Source organism: Martes martes, assembly GCF_963455335.1.
Source record: "Martes martes genome assembly, chromosome: 7".
NCBI lineage: Eukaryota > Metazoa > Chordata > Mammalia > Carnivora > Mustelidae > Martes > Martes martes.
The window spans coordinates 36,485,110-36,500,968 of NC_137894.1; the positions used below are offsets into that span (position 1 = coordinate 36,485,110).

Consider the following 15,859-nt stretch of genomic DNA (forward strand, 5'->3'; position numbering starts at 1 on the left):
AGTTTCGTTCCCTCGTCAGACCTCGAGATCTCATTCCCGGTGGCAATCGGCTCCTTTTATTACCTGTCAAAGATTTTCTGTGCGTAGACCAACATGTTTATGTCTGTGTGCCTGTGCCTCCCTCTTCTTTTTAACACTAATGAGCATCCTATTCACCCTTTTCTGCATCTCACTGTGATCTGTCCCCCGTTACTGGAATAAGAGCTCCAAGAGGATAGGGTTTTTGTCTTTTTGTTCAGAACTACAGCTCCAATATCTAGAATAGTTCCTGGCACATAAATATATATTTTATTATCAATGAATATTTAACATTTTTTTAAGATGTGTTTATTTGAGAGAGCGCGTGCACCTCCGAGCCGGTGAGAGGTGAGGGGAGTCCTCCAGCAGACACCCGCTGGGTGTGGAGCCCCTCACCAGGCTCAATCCCACGACCTGAGCCAAAATCAAGAGTGGGTGGCTTAACCGAATGAGCCACACAGGGGCCCCTAACATTCTTTTTCATAGTTTGTATGTATATGTGATTGTATGAAGGTGTCATTTATTTTTTTGTAAAGATTTTATTTATCTATTTGACAGAGATCACAGGTAGGCAGAGAGGCAGGCAGAGACAGAGAGGAAGGGAAGCAGGCTCCCACTGAGCAGAGAGCCCTATGCTGGGCTCTATCCCAAGACCCTGGGATCAGGACCTGAGCCGAAGGCAGAGCCTTTAACCCACTGAGCCACCCAGGCGCCCCTGAAGGTGTCATTTTAATTGGTCGCCTATGGATGGACATTGTTTCCTATTTTTTTGGTATAACAAACATCCTTATATTCCAGGCAAGACAGTCTACCTTGTGTGAGTGAAGGTGTCCACTTTTGGATTCCCCATGAAAGATTTACCTGAGGAACTGCACTCCAGTAAAGAAAACAGAAGGGAATAGAAAGCAGAAAGCAGTTTATTAAGGACAATATACTCTCGAGGTGAGAGAGTGGGCTGGCCCAGAGGTGGCGACTGCTCTAGAACTAGAGGGGTTCTTTCTTTTTAGAGGAGCGGGGGGGTCTTCAAAGAGACATGGTCTCTAATGGAGGCTGCTTCCAATCATTTGGGGGACTCTTCCCACAGTTTGGGGAGGGGGAGTTTTTGACCCTATAAGGTTTGACCCAAAATTGTCAAGGCAGCCTTTGCCCACTGAGTGGGGCTAAAAGCGCAATGCAAATGTGTTATAATGAGTTTAGGCGTTACCCTGGGGCAGAGGTGGAAGAGAGAGCCAATTCTGCACCTGTAGTTCTTGGTCTATTAGCCCCAAGGGCTTGGAAGCCACAAAGTCAGGACGTTGTGCCCCCAGGCTTCTAATGTGTAACCTGTTCATCACCTTCCATGCCTCCAGCACATTTCTAAATAAATGCCTACTCTATCACTTACTGATATACTTTTTTTTTTTCCCCAAAAGAGAGTTTACAGAGAAAGGCTAGGTCAGAGGATATGATATGTATTCTTTTAAAATTTGGAAGCTAATACTGAATGCTCTCTAAAAGGTTTTACCAATTAACACTCAACAACAACCACTAAGATCCTGATTCCACCACATCATTGTCAAAAAAATAATCTTTACCAGTCTGAGGTTAAAATTTATTTTATTATTATTTTCACTTGCATTTATTTATGAATGAGGTTAAGAATTTTTCAAAATGTTCAAAATCTATTTTGTTCTGTGAATTGACCCACAGTGATTCTTAATAGCACTTTATGTATTAAGTAAGTTAGTGCTTTGCTGACATTTAGATATTATTTCCCAATTTATTGATATTTTAAACTTTGCCTATAGTATTTTTCCATCCAGAAAAGTTTTCTTTGTATATATCCAAGCTTATACTTTTGTTTGTTTTGGATTTGCTGTTTTGCTTAGAAGGCATTTCCCTCTGCAAAGTTGTTTTTCAACAATTTTTCTCCATTATTTTTACAGTATTTTTCACATTTAAATTTTTAACTAATCTGGAATTTACTTAAGTATAAATGACACAGGATTCCAGTTTTGTCTTATTTTTTTTTTCTAATAACATACGTTGAATAAGGCATCATTTTCTTCCACTAATTCAAAATGTCTCTTTATGTGACAGTTCTGAAATGTTTACATTGTAATTTTGTAAATAACTGGGTTTACCTGCAGCCCTCCTCTCACTTTCTTAGCCTTCTTTATCATTGCTTCTCAGGCTATTCTTTAAAGTTTATTTTTTTCAGTTTAACTTTAGAATCAGTTTGTCTAACTAGAATCAACAAATACATATAATTTTTCCTTTCATCTGGTAATTATATTTACTTTTCTTCTCTAATCATTTGGCTAGTAATTCCAGAACAATGTTAGCAACAAAGGCACATATCAGAAATGTTAGTAATAAACATTTGCCCAAAATTCATTGTCAACCAAGAGACTGAAAATTATTTTATCCTTGTTAAATCCTCTCCCTCTCTTATTCCCATCAACTATTATAGAAGAGTCTCACCAGTCCTCCCAAGCTATTTACACAATTCCCTCACAACTCTGTTTTATCCCGCTACTCAAAAAAGAAATCTCCTACCCTTCTCACTTACATGATCACCCAGCATCCCCCTGTTACCTTCAATATCAGAGGCCACATCCCTTATCAGTGCTCTTAGTCCCGTGCCCTAAAGTTTCATTGGAGGCTTTATTCCTTTCAGCCTATAAGCATATTCAGTACTTTACTTTAGGTTGACTGGATGAGTAGCCTGTCTTCAAAGCTTTTTTCTTTCCAATTATTACAACAGAATACATGCGAAAAGAGAGAAAGACATAGAGACCACATCCAATAAATTGAGCTAAAATCTTGGAAATACTATTTCTTTTCATTCATCCTGCTTGAGACATGATTCCTAAATCTGAAAGTATGTGTTTTATCATTACTAAAAAATCTTCAGCTCTTTTCTTATATTGCTTCTTTTATTTTCTCTAATTTCTTCTTCTAGAATTCCTAATGGATATAAATTGGAGCTTTTATCTTTCCTTTGTATCTCTTTCCTTAGTTGCTCTTTATCTCTGCTGAAGTCTGTGTAATTTCCTCCAAACTAGCTTCTAGTTCACTAATTCTCTCCCACTGTGTCAAACTCGCCATTCAACTTTTGACCATTAAGTTTTGAATATCGATGGCAATATTTCTCATACATGAAGTCTTTTCATTCAATCCAATTTTGTAACTTTAATAATGCCTTCTTTTTCCAGATGTTTCAATTCCTTTTATATTTATATTTTATATTTATATTATATTCCTTTTATATTTATATTTATATTTTCTTAAACATTTTTACCTTATGATCCCCATCTGATAAATATATTATTTGAAGTTCTTAAGTGTAAAGTACTGCTGCTTTGGGTTTACTGACCCTTGCTCATGATTGAGGCTGAGAGAGCAGTGAAGGAATGGGTTGTCATTTTTAATTGTGAGTTCATCCTTGTAGAGTGTTTTCTGGAAGAGTCCTGTAAAGTGTGGGTGAAGATGTTCCCTCTGAAAAGATTTTGCTTTGCTTCTACTAAGTCGTCCAGAAGTATTACCAGCCACAAATCACTTTTTTATGTTAACTTCTTGGCTTAGCCATTCTCAGACAAAAAAAAAGTAGGTACTATAAATTTGAACCTAAACCTGTGTAAAAGGTTCTACGTTTCTCAGGAGAGACTGAGACATAGAGTGGGCCCTGGATTTTTGTCTGTTTGGGGGTGAGGGCTCCTTCATTCCAGTGCCCTACCTCCACCATATCTAAGACTTTCTCCCCTAATGGCATGTAGTCATAAAACCAAGCACCTTGGTTACTAATACTGGCAAAATGAAACCAAAAGCAAACCACACTTAGTATCAAGTTGTTGAAATTTCTTTCTGTTGCTGCCATTGCTGTTGCCCTGTTATTGTCTATTTTGCGGGAGGAAAGGGGTGGTCACAGAATATTTCCCTTACTTTATTGAGAGATCAATACTACATTTAAAAACTGGCGCCTGGGTGGCTCAGTGGGTTAAGCCTCTGCCTTCGGCTCGGGTCGTGATTTCAGGGCACCTGGGATGGAGCCCCATGTCGGGCTCTCTGCTCAGTGGGGAGCCTGCTTCCCTCTCTCTCTCTGCCTGCCTCTCTGCCTACTTGTGATCTCTCTCCCTCTCTGTCAAATAAATAAATAAAATTTTTTCAAAAAATGCATTCATTTTGGGGCACCTGGGTGGCTCAGTGGGTTAAGCCTCTGCCTTCGGCTCAGGTCATGATCCCAGAGTCCTGGGACCAGCTCAGGTCATGATCTCGGGGTCTTGGGACCAAGCCCCGCATCAGGCTCTCTGCTCAGCGGGGAGCCTGCTTCCCCACCTCCTCCGTCCCCTGCCTGCCTCTCTGCCTACTTGTGATCTCTGTCTGTCAAATAAATAAATAAAATCTTTAAAAAAAAACATTCATTTTATTCTATTCAGCATTATCTAAATGTTTTATAGTGGAAGAACTTTCCAGTTATATAGTCACCAATACTGCCAAAAAAAGAAGTCCTGGAAATAAAATACCAAACAGAAATTTCCAGTTTATAAAAATGTCAATCAAAACATTCCCTTTGAACATTTCTTAGATTGTTAGCAACTGTGACATCAACTTTAAGATACAGAATGTACTTCTCAGATTTCCCAATTTCTCACATAAACCATAAACACATATGAGCCTGTCTAAACATTTTTGAAGCTGTTTTTATTTTCAAATTCTGCACCTCTTTGAACATTAACAGTGACTCCTCTTTGAAAACTCATTCAGTTGACTCTGCTGCCACTGAAGTCCTCTGCGCAGTTCACCAATAACCTACTGTGTAGTGGCCCTTTTCTGTATAGTGGCAACACAATTCTGAAGAAAGCTGCCTGAGTCCCATTTGTCATGGAGTTTATACCTTTTCTTTTTTTTAAGATTTATTCATTTATTTACTTGAGAGACAGAGAGAGAGACAGCATGAGTGGGAGGGGCAGAGGGAGAGGTAGAATCTCAGGCAGACTCCATACTGAGCAGAATCCCCAGAATAACCTAGAATACCTCAGAAGGAGAAGTATAATGAAGTTATATTCACACACAAACTTGGCAGACTAGACCACTTTTTAATTAAAAGCTTAATTGGCACAAAGTTGTCTTAGAATACACTTCACTTTTACACAGTCTTATAAATAGAAAAATGCACTGATGCCCAAAAATGATACTTTAACACCAAATTCAAACAAAGGATTTCCAAAGAGAATACAGGTTATTTATTTCAATAATTAAAGATAGTTCTTGCATGTGCACTGTATCATGCATATGTTTAATTGTGTATTATGCTTAAAGTCAATGGGAAATTAGCTAGTTGCTGTTTGGTTCTTGAAAAAAGTGAAACATACAAATATTGTCTTCTTTTGAACTACATAACAGACCATATAAAATGACGCCTGATACATAGCTGTAAAATTAGAATTTGCTCCACTGAAGTCTATGGCAACTTTAGAAGGTACTGCTTGTGATTAGGGCACTACCTTGTAATGTCTGGATCTTTTCCTTACTGGAATACACAATCCAAAGGCATTGGACTCAATGACTTCCTTTGTATTTAAAAGAAGTCTTCACTTCAAAGTAGAAATATATGAGATCTCACTAATCACAGCTGTTTTTTAAGGGAGTAGTAGGAAGGAAGTGGCAAAGAAATAGGATAGATACTCAATAAAAAGCTATTTGAAAATAACCATGTAAAAGTAATTACTTCCATCATAGCTATATGTCCCTAACTACAGTTCTTCCAATCATTTGCCACCACAAGATGCATTTATTGTGATTCTTTGTTTAAATTATAATGAATGGTAATTCTTTCTAAATAGCCATTAAGCTCTTTGGAAATTTTAATCTAATTTACTTAAACCACTTTAATAAATAAGAATTTCCCCTATGACCTTTATAAACACCTGCCACGAAGCGTATTTTAAAACTAACTTTAATCTGATACAAAGACACTTAGGCAATGCAGAGGAATTCATGATCTTGGCAAGACCCAGCAAGTACAATAAATGCCTGTGATCTCAATAAAAAATATAGGCCATTTAAGGCTTCATTTTTCTTATATTGAGCTATAGTATAAATGTAACTGCTTAAATACAAACACCCTTCTCTACCAAATAGCAAACATTTTATGTAATTAAAACCTAATTCCTTCAATTCCATCAATGTAAAAATAAAACATATTGCAAATATCAATAATACAAAGCATGACGGCGAAGACAAAAAATTAGTAGTTTACAAGCTAATTAAAACTGCAGTCTGAGGATGCCAGACCAAAATTATAAATATGAAGAAAAAGAAGCTAAATACTTACTTATCACAAATAACTTTGGCATAAGCACCAGCTATGTTCAAATGTGGCCAGCGTGTAGGCCAAGTATAAACGCACAGATCACAGTGAAATAAAGCCATAAAAATGTAATTCCCTGATCCTTCAATCAACCCTTCAGAGCAGTGGGAATATAGCAGGAAGCTAGAAGCCCCACTTCCGTTGCTCATACTACATTAAGATACCCCTAACCTCACCCTCAACCCCCTTCTACCAACAAGAGTCATAGTGAATATACAATTGGTCAATCCACTTTATCCAGTCTATAGATATAAGCATCATCTATGCTATATTCATTTTAAAGATATTGTTCATATAAATTAATACTCAAGGACATTGAACTGATGTTTGTGTATATTCTTATTTAACATTCAAGTGGTTTAGATGGCATTTTATAAGGTCACCCACAGTACGAGCAGTAGGGGTTTTAAATTTGGATTAAAGATTGATAGTTTTATCATTGTATCTAAGATTTTGAGTGTTAGACTCTGGACTGATGTATGTCAAGGCAGATGATGGTATCTTTAGTCTTTCTACATAATAAATGCACTCTGCTGTGTCTACAAATTCCTCAATTCTGAATCATCTACTGCCATGGGCTAAGGTTTTATAAGGCACTTGTGGCTCTGCAAAATATTTCTCATAACTCTGGGGCTGAATGTTAAGTATTTACAGAGCTGCAGCAAATAAATTTTAAAACCAGAGAGGTCTAAGTGAAACGGTAGAAGCAGTTTGTACACAATGCCTGTTCATCTCTCTCTGTGCCATGTATCACCCATAGAAAAGATCACAAACGCGGGCCACTTGAATGACTGTGTAGCTCACTGGACTCTTCAACAGCCACAGATACCCTTCTCCTTTTCTTCATTCAGGTGATCTCTAGAGGTGTGACCATTGGACCGGACCACTCCTTCAGGAATCCAGGACTTGTCTACACACCGTTCCATTCGCTTCATTATCAAGTCCAGGAGCATCTCGATTGCTTCGCTTACGTTTGTCCCATTGGCAGCACTAGTTTCAAAGTAGGGAATTCTGCAAGACAGAGACAACTCAGGTAACAACATATGGAGGGAAAAGACAGTGACCTCTGCCCTTGATAATTCAACTTCAAAAATGAGTATAAATATATAAGGTAATAAAAACACCTTACCACAGGGGCACCTGGGCAGCTCAGTGGGTTAAGCATCTGCCTTCAGCTCAGGTAGTGATCCCAGAGTCCTGGGATTGAGCCCTGCATCAGGCTCCCAACTTGCCAAGAAGTCTGTTTCCCTCCTCCCTCTGCCCCTCCTCCTGCTTGTGCTTTCTTTCTCATGAATAAATAACATCTTAAAAAAAAAAAAAACTACCACAACAGTAAAGTAAAGTAAGAAAGACTCTAAAATAATTGACACTTAACTCTAATAGAGAAAAACCTCTGGAAATTTTCATTCCCATTTCACAGATGATTAAACTGAGGCTCAGAAAGATGAAGTGATTTGCCCAATTTCATAAAGATAGAAAGTAGCAGGGCTAGGATTTCAATCCACAGTGGCTTGATTCCAGTGTAACCAACTTAACCATAAATTCTACTGGTTCCAAACTAATCTACTTTGTATGAGGATTTCCAAAACAAATCCCTTTCGTTTACTGTACTTGGGGGAGAGAGGGACTGACATCAGAGAGGAATGCAAGCTCACTGACTATGTTTGTCAAAGGTTTTGCCACTTGTCAACTCCAGGCTGTATTCTTGGGCCATAAACTTGAAGACATTCTAAAATCTACAGCATCTCAGAGTTTCTCAAGGACATCAGTCCTTTATTATCCAAGGACCTTGGTAAATTTAAATTTTTAATAACTCACAAAATATAGTTTCAAAACCATAAGGCTGCTTCTCACATAATTTTGAGAAATCAGTCTTCTTGCAGTGGGTTAGTCTTAGTGGATTAATCAACTTCCACATTCTTCCTGCTTCTTAATGAAGCCATGAAAACAGTGATAAAACTTTATTTTCTCAAACTATTGAGTTCATATCTACCATTTAGTAAGAAATCTCACCAAAATGCTCTGAGGTATAAAAACTGCAAAATAAAGTTGTTTGGGAACCTCAGGGTGTCCTGCAATTGAATTCAGTAAAGTGTTCCTTACATTTACAGGGACTTTAAAATCCTCCACCAGTATTAATTTTCTTGCAGAACACCTTTGTTTTCTCGTGTTCTCCTTGAATGTTAACACTACATCAGTGACTCTGATTACAATGTCAGTTACTCTATTATTTCTTGGCTAGGAGCAGCTTCTACAATGAGAGCTTTATATATAAATATATATAACATATAATATTATATATTAATATTATATATAATAAATATATAAAAAGAGCTTTATTTATAGATTTCTTTTTTAAACTTCCTAGTGCTTTTACAGATCTTTCCACAGCTGCTTTGCTTCTCATGTCACTAAGCACATTAGCGGGTACACATGTAGGAATGCAAGGCTACTTCTCCATTATGATTCTTCATGATGCTATCTTATTATCTGCACACTTCCTGTAAGAGCTGACAGGCCTTGTAACTGGACCTCTTCAATTCTCTCCTGCTTTAGGATAGCTCTTAAAAACTGGCTGAGGAGGGGCACCTGGGTGGCTCAGTGGGTTAAGCCTCTGCCTTTGGCTCAGGTCATGATCTCAGGGTCCTGGGATGGAGCCCCGCATCAGGCTCTCTGATTGGCGGGGAGCCTGCTTCTCTGCCAACTTGTGATCTCTCTCTGTGTGTCAAATAAATAAGTAAAATCTTAAAAAAAAAAAAACTGGATGAGGAACTCATAATTCATCTGAGCATTTATCCATCCACCTGTGAGTACTGTGAGACATGGTTGCTCCACTGATTCTACCACGCCCACAATCAGACCCCTCAGACTAACTCTAAAACACCTTAATCAGAGAATGGTATGCTGAGCAAATTACATGGTCTTAATCTTTTTGAACCTCCTGCCTGGCTACATCTTTGTTGTTGTCAGTCTTCTTAATTCCATCTTCATCTGCTGGCTTATCCACAAAAAGAAGATAACGCATCTTTCCCATTTCCCTGGTCACATGCAGTATTTGATTACCAAGTATTAAGAGGACATCCTTTGTGGGGATTCAACACTTATTTATCAAGCACTTATGATGTTTTTGAGCTAAATCATTGGAATGGTGCATTATGCTACCATTGTTACAGGAATACTTTGAGAATTCTCAAAATTTCAATACTTATATTTTCTTCATCCTATGCTTTCTCAACTACACCACGAAGAATCATTTAAAGTCTACAGAACATTTCTCATACTTAAAAAGAAGGCTTAATCATTCTATCACCATTCAGAAATAAATTGTTTCATGGAAAAGCAATGGTAAAACTCATCCCTCTCACCAAGAATAATAAGCTGAAATTGGAAAGGCAAAAAGAGAAAGAGAGAGAAAGAAAAGGAGGAGGGGGAGGAAGAGGAGGAGGAGGGAAGGTGGGAGTGAAGGAGAAAGAAAGGAAAGGAAGAAAGGAAAGTGAGAAGAACTTTATCATAGTAATGCACATCTGATTTTTTGAAATCCCCTTAAAGTCCATTATAAGTAGCTTTTGAATTCAAGTCCTGAGCCTCATTGATTTCCTCAACTGAATCTCCATTAAGCTCTTTCCACTTTCCATTGTTTTTCCCTCTCAGCTCCTGAAAATTGCCTCAGTTATTTTTTGAGGCATAAATGAGAAATCATAAGTTGAAAATACTTCTAAAATCCATAAAAATCTATGCATAGAAAGAAATCCATAAAAATCTATGCATAGAAATCTATATAAATCTACGCATAGAAGTTAGAAACATCTTGGACAAAAGTTAAGAGCCATAACCTCTGAAGTCGGGCTGCCTGGATTCAAATCCAAGAAAGACCCTGGCAAGCCATTAAACTCTGTGCCTCAGTTGCTTCACCCGTAAAACTAAATAATATCAGTGCCTTCTTATGAGGATTAAATAAGTTAACATTTAAAGTGTTTATATCTGAACTGACATATAGGAAATATGTCATTTTTGATATTCGTGTCACTGATAAATGCTTCTTATTTCCAACACAGAATAGGTTAGGTACAAAAGTTTCCTTGTAATTTTGTTGTTTAACACTCAGAACACATCATTCCATTGAAACAGTGTCACTGAGTCATGGACAGTCATAGCTCCAAGAGATCTGAGCAACATTATAAACATTAAATTCCCAAACTAGCTTACAAACTATTGATTTAATCCGTAAGGTAGCCGATCTATAGTACTGTCCTAAATTCTAGTACCTGGGACCGTGCTTCCTTCCCTACGTCAGGGTTGGCTCACTCAGACCTGTCCTTGCTGAAGTGGCTCATGCTCCAAAGCATCTGCCTACCATGAGCCCCTACCAGATCCCTCATTGCCCCAAGTGACCTTCACCAAATGCAGAGATAAAGGGATCTGACTTTACTGATTAATACTAAGGTATAAATGACTGGTACCTCTAGCAGACCTATAAGCTATTTAATATATTTACTAACTTAAGCAAGTATTTTTTTTAAGATTTTATTTATTTATTTGAGAGAGAGACAGTGAGAGAGAGCATGAGGGAGGAGAAGGTCAGAGGGAGAAGCAGACTCCCTGTGGAGCTGGGAGCCTGATGCGAGCCTCCATGCTGGGACTCCGGGATCATGACCTGAGCTGAAGGCAGTTGCTTAATCAACTGAGCCACCCAGGTGCCCTAAGCAAGTATTTAACTGGTAGAACTTCAGGGTATAGGAGGTAAGTTATAAATTTTTAAGTCACTCATAGAAATATTGTACATCTTTTAATAAGATGTAGTTTATTGGGGCACCTGGGTGGCTCAGTTGTTAAGCTCCATCATGTTATAAATTTTAAGTTATAAAGTTATAAATATTAAGTTATAAATTTTTAAGTCACTCATAGAAATATTGTACATCTTTTAATAAGATGTAGTTTATTGGGGCACCTGGGTGGCTCAGTTGTTAAGCTCCATCATGGTCCCAGCATCCTGGGATCCAGCTCTGCATGGCATCAGGGCTCCCTGCTCAGCAGGAAGCCTCTCCCTCTCCCACTCCCCCTGCTTGTGCTCCATTTCTTGCTGTCTCTCTCTGTCAAATAAATAAACAAAATCTTAAAAAAAATGAAGTTTTTTTTATTATGTTCAATTAGCCACTCTATAATACATAATTAGTTTTTGATGTGGTGTTCAGCAATTCATTAGTTTAGTATAACACCCAGTGCTCATCACAACATGTATCCTCCTCAATACCCACCACCCTGTTACCCCCGCCCTCCACCTCCCTCCCCTCTGAAACCCTCAGATTGTTTCCCGGGGTCCATAGTCTCTCATGGTTCATCTCCCTCTCTGATTTCTTCCCATTTAGTTTTCCCTCCCTTCCCCTATTGTCCTCCGTGCCATTGCTTATGTTCCACATATGAGTGAAACCATATGACATTGTCTTTCTCTGCTTGACTTCTTTCACTTAACATGTAGTTTTTTTTTAAAGATTTTATTTATTTGATAGAGACACAGCAAGAGGGAACACAGCAAGGGTAGTGGGAGAGAGAGAAGCAGGCTTCCCACTGAGCAGGGAGCCTGATGCAGGGCTCAATCCCAGGACCCTGGGATCATGACTCGAGCCAAAGGCAGACATTTAACGGCTGAGCCACCCAGGTGCCCCTTAACAATTTGACTCCAAATTCAAGGAACAACCTTCTCTCCTTAGAGGATACTGTCCTGCAATTTGTGAATTTCCAGGTCATGTGACCTGGAGTCTGATTAACAATCTTTTTTCTTTTTTAAGATTTTATTTATTTATTTATTTATTTGAGAAAGAGAGAGAGAGAGAGAAAGCACAAGCAAGAGTGAGAGTCAGAGGGAGAAACAGGCTCCCCACTCAACAGGGAGCCCAATGTGGGGCTCAGTGACGGGAACTTGGGATCATGGGACCTGAGCTGAAGGCAGACGCTTAACCGACTGAGACACTCAGGAGCCCCAACAATCTTAATCTTTAGACTAATAATTCAGAGTCTTCCGAATAACTGGGGCAATGTGGTCTTTGTTTCTACAGGAATTAGTGAATGCTCGAGTTCACTCTGCTCTGCTCTCTACTCTTTAGGCCATCAGAGGAGAAGCAAATGAGATCCACAGAGAAGAACCTGAAATAAGACTTTCTTTCCACAACAAAATGATGCTCCAGAGACAGACATGTGCCTTTGTGTTCACATTTGAAAACTGGACTCTCCAGCTTGTGCTAAGGACAAAGGAGTCTGGAGGATAGAGTTAGTACTATTTTTATGTCCACATCTTCTTGATATTCACTTTTTGAAGGCATCTGGGCTACATCATCCAACCACTTCTCCATACCTGTAAAGAAGGTCACAGTGGTTCATGGAGTCATGGCAAGGAGAAAATGAGATGCACAAGCATAGCATCCAGCAAGTGCTCAATAAATCTGACTCTAATGGATTTTTTCCTTCTCTAAAAATAATATTCTGCTTTTCCTAAAACTGACTAGGCAAAAATTTAGTTAAATTAGCTGACATTCAAGAGGATCAATTGTCACCCTTTTTAACCATAGAGTGATATGGTTCCTTCTCTCCACACGGTGGTGCTAATGGAGCATTACTAAGGCCAGTATATACCAAACCTTTGAAAAAATCCTGTGTAGCTATTTGTAATTTTCAATTCAAAAAATCCTGTGTAGCTATTTGTAATTTTCAATTCAAAAATGACCACTCAACAGGAATGCATGCAGAACACCAGTTATGATACATTTTTTAAAAAGAAATAGATTAGTCATAGATTTTAAAGTAAATATAAAATGAGCAAAATGGCAAAGGACTTCAAATCAATGAGGGGGGTATTATCATCACTTACAGCCTTTCACTGGGATATCTAGTTCCTGCTTATGCAATATATTGGTCAGGATCCACATCAAGCTGATTTCTATTATTTATCTCCCCAAAACTAGAAGATCCTAGATTATAGTTACAGGTTGGTGCTGTTGAATGGTTCTGGATTATTTGGCTCACATGTGGATCCAGATATCATAGAAAATTTTTTCACTAAATTAAGAAATGAGTCTCACTACTTTTCACAGTCTGTTGAATGCTAAATGAACAAGCACTTACAAGGAAGGACGGGTGTATCAACCGTTTCAACCCACAAGATTGTGCCAAATGAAATCTAGGTCCTCCCCTGAGTTGTGGGGGGCTCTGAAAATCAGTCTTGTATGTGTAGTTTTAGTTTGGGTGTGTGGTTTAAAAATATGCCTGCACAATGATACATCATTATTTCTTGAATGAAGGAAGGATGTCAGGAAGTATGCAAAGAATCAAATTATTTGAGATCAAGTTATTCATGCCACATTTCAGTCTAGCTAAGACACAGCATTCTGCTGAGCTAAGCCATTTGAAACCCAGAAACAGTCTGTGCTCATATTATTAATGTTGTAAATAAATGTTTTTAACATGTCCTTTAATCCAGAAACTCTTGAGCACCTTCCTCATCAATAGCCACCATGCTTCAGTGAGGAAAAAGTCATCTTAAATTTGCAGCCTTTAAGAAAGTAGATCTTAAAAGTTATCATCAGAAGAAAAAAAAAACTGGGGTGCCTGGGTGGCCCAGTCAGTTAAGCGTCTGCCTTTGGCTCAGGTCATGATCCTGGGGTCCTGGGGTCAACCCCTACATCAGGCTCCCTGCTCAGTGGGAAAACCTCTTCTCCCTCATCCTCTGCAGCTCCCCCGGCTTGTATGCTCGCTCACTCTCTCTCTCTCTCTGTCAAATAAATAAAACTTTGAAAAAAAGAAAAAAATTATAACTGTATGTGCTAATGGATATTAACCAAACTTATGGTAGTGGCAATCTATACATATATCCAATCATCACTGTATGCCTAAAACTAATACAATGTTATATATCAATTATTTCTCAATTTTAAAAAATGTTCTATCCATTCCTTTGTATAGCACATGAAATATGTACACATTCAATTATCATGGTTTCATCGTATTCACAATTTTCTGTATGTTCTTCAACTCAGAATCAAAAATGGAAAGGCTTGTAATGACCACCAACTATCCTGTGTGAGAAAAGAAGACGGAGAGGGCATTTAGATGCAGCCGTTTTTAACTCACCAAGTCCTTGCCTGCTCACTTATGGCTGGCATACCCTCAGTACCAATCCCAGTGTCCAGCTCCAGCTGATTTAATATATATTAATAATATAATATTATAATAATATAAATATATATTTAATTATATTACAGCTGATTTAATCAACTGAGAGAAAAAGTATCCTCCTTCCTCAAACATGGATTTTCGACTGATGAGTCATTAAGCACATTTCCCTCACCCATGGCAAGGCACATTAGACAGTGCTTCATATTCTCTAATGATTTATCCAATTATACCATCAACAAAAGTATCTGCCAGCATGCACACCTGTAGTAACTTGACACACATGCCATTGGTTCTCAAAGCACTATCTTCAACCATCTGCAGGAGGGAAGCAGTTAGAAACAAATTTCTGGGTTCCACCCCAAAGATTCTAATCAGAAATTCCTTGGGAGCCAGAGTTCAGGCAATTTTGAAACACACTAAGGTTTGAGATCCAATAGTATCACCTCAAAGAGGAATGTTGCCAATGCTGGTTCTGTTTGCTCTTTCAATGTGTTTTACTTTGTAGCTATTTTTTTTTAAGTGTTTTGGCAACAGTGTAGACCATCCTCATTTTGACTGGCAGGAGGACATGTTTGGGCAAACTTCTGTTTTTCTCCTTTCTCTGACTTCATTGACAATATTACTCAATATAACATACTAGAAAGCATTATTTTGCCGTTGTTCTAGAAAAACCTGAAAATTAAAGGGAATTAGACGTAAATGGATTCTTACTCTACTAACCAAAATTTCTGATATCCTTCATCATTCATGCAATTCACCCTTTCCATTTCTGGCTGCTGCATGAAAGTCTTATTCTCAGATTTACTTGTTCTCAGAGATTTATTTTCCATATTTGTACTATAATATGTTCTTTATTAGGTTTGCGAAGTTTTCCTAAGACATTGTCTTTCATTCTCCAAGTGCATGTATATTTAAGAGAAGCAGTTATGAACCAATCAATGATTCATTTTTAGGTACTGGAGAGGAAAGGGTGCACAATAGTAACAAAATCCAAATTTATCAGACAACATACAAATAATACAAAGAGGTGCCATAAACCATACTCTATTTTACCACTACTAGCATGGAGATGAACTGACCAATACAGCCCTTTAGTACATGTGCAATCAATGAAAATATTATGATTAAAAATGAAAAAATATCTGTGAAAATAATCATTAAACTTACATGTCAGGTTTGTGAAACGCATATGCACTAAACTGTTTCTTTTTGTTTCTGAAATGATCAAACAGCCTACAATATTTTTTAAAGATTTATTTATTTGAGAGAGAGAGGGCATGCAAGTGCCTGTACGTGGCGGGGGAGGTAGAGGGAGAGAGAAAA

The 15,859-nt window shown here is 38.0% G+C and overlaps 1 protein-coding gene across 1 annotated transcript in view; it reads right to left on the minus strand.

Moving 5' to 3' along the window:
* Positions 1–5,078: 5,078 nt before the first annotated feature.
* The window catches only part of RAB27A (RAB27A, member RAS oncogene family), a 77,841-nt gene continuing 67,060 nt past the window's right edge, over positions 5,079–15,859 (minus strand). Inside the window, exon 7 of the mRNA XM_080807400.1 lies at positions 5,079–7,381. Coding sequence (XP_080663526.1) covers positions 7,183–7,381 — 199 coding nt within the window. The 3' untranslated portion in view covers positions 5,079–7,182. The remainder of the gene's footprint in view (positions 7,382–15,859) is intronic.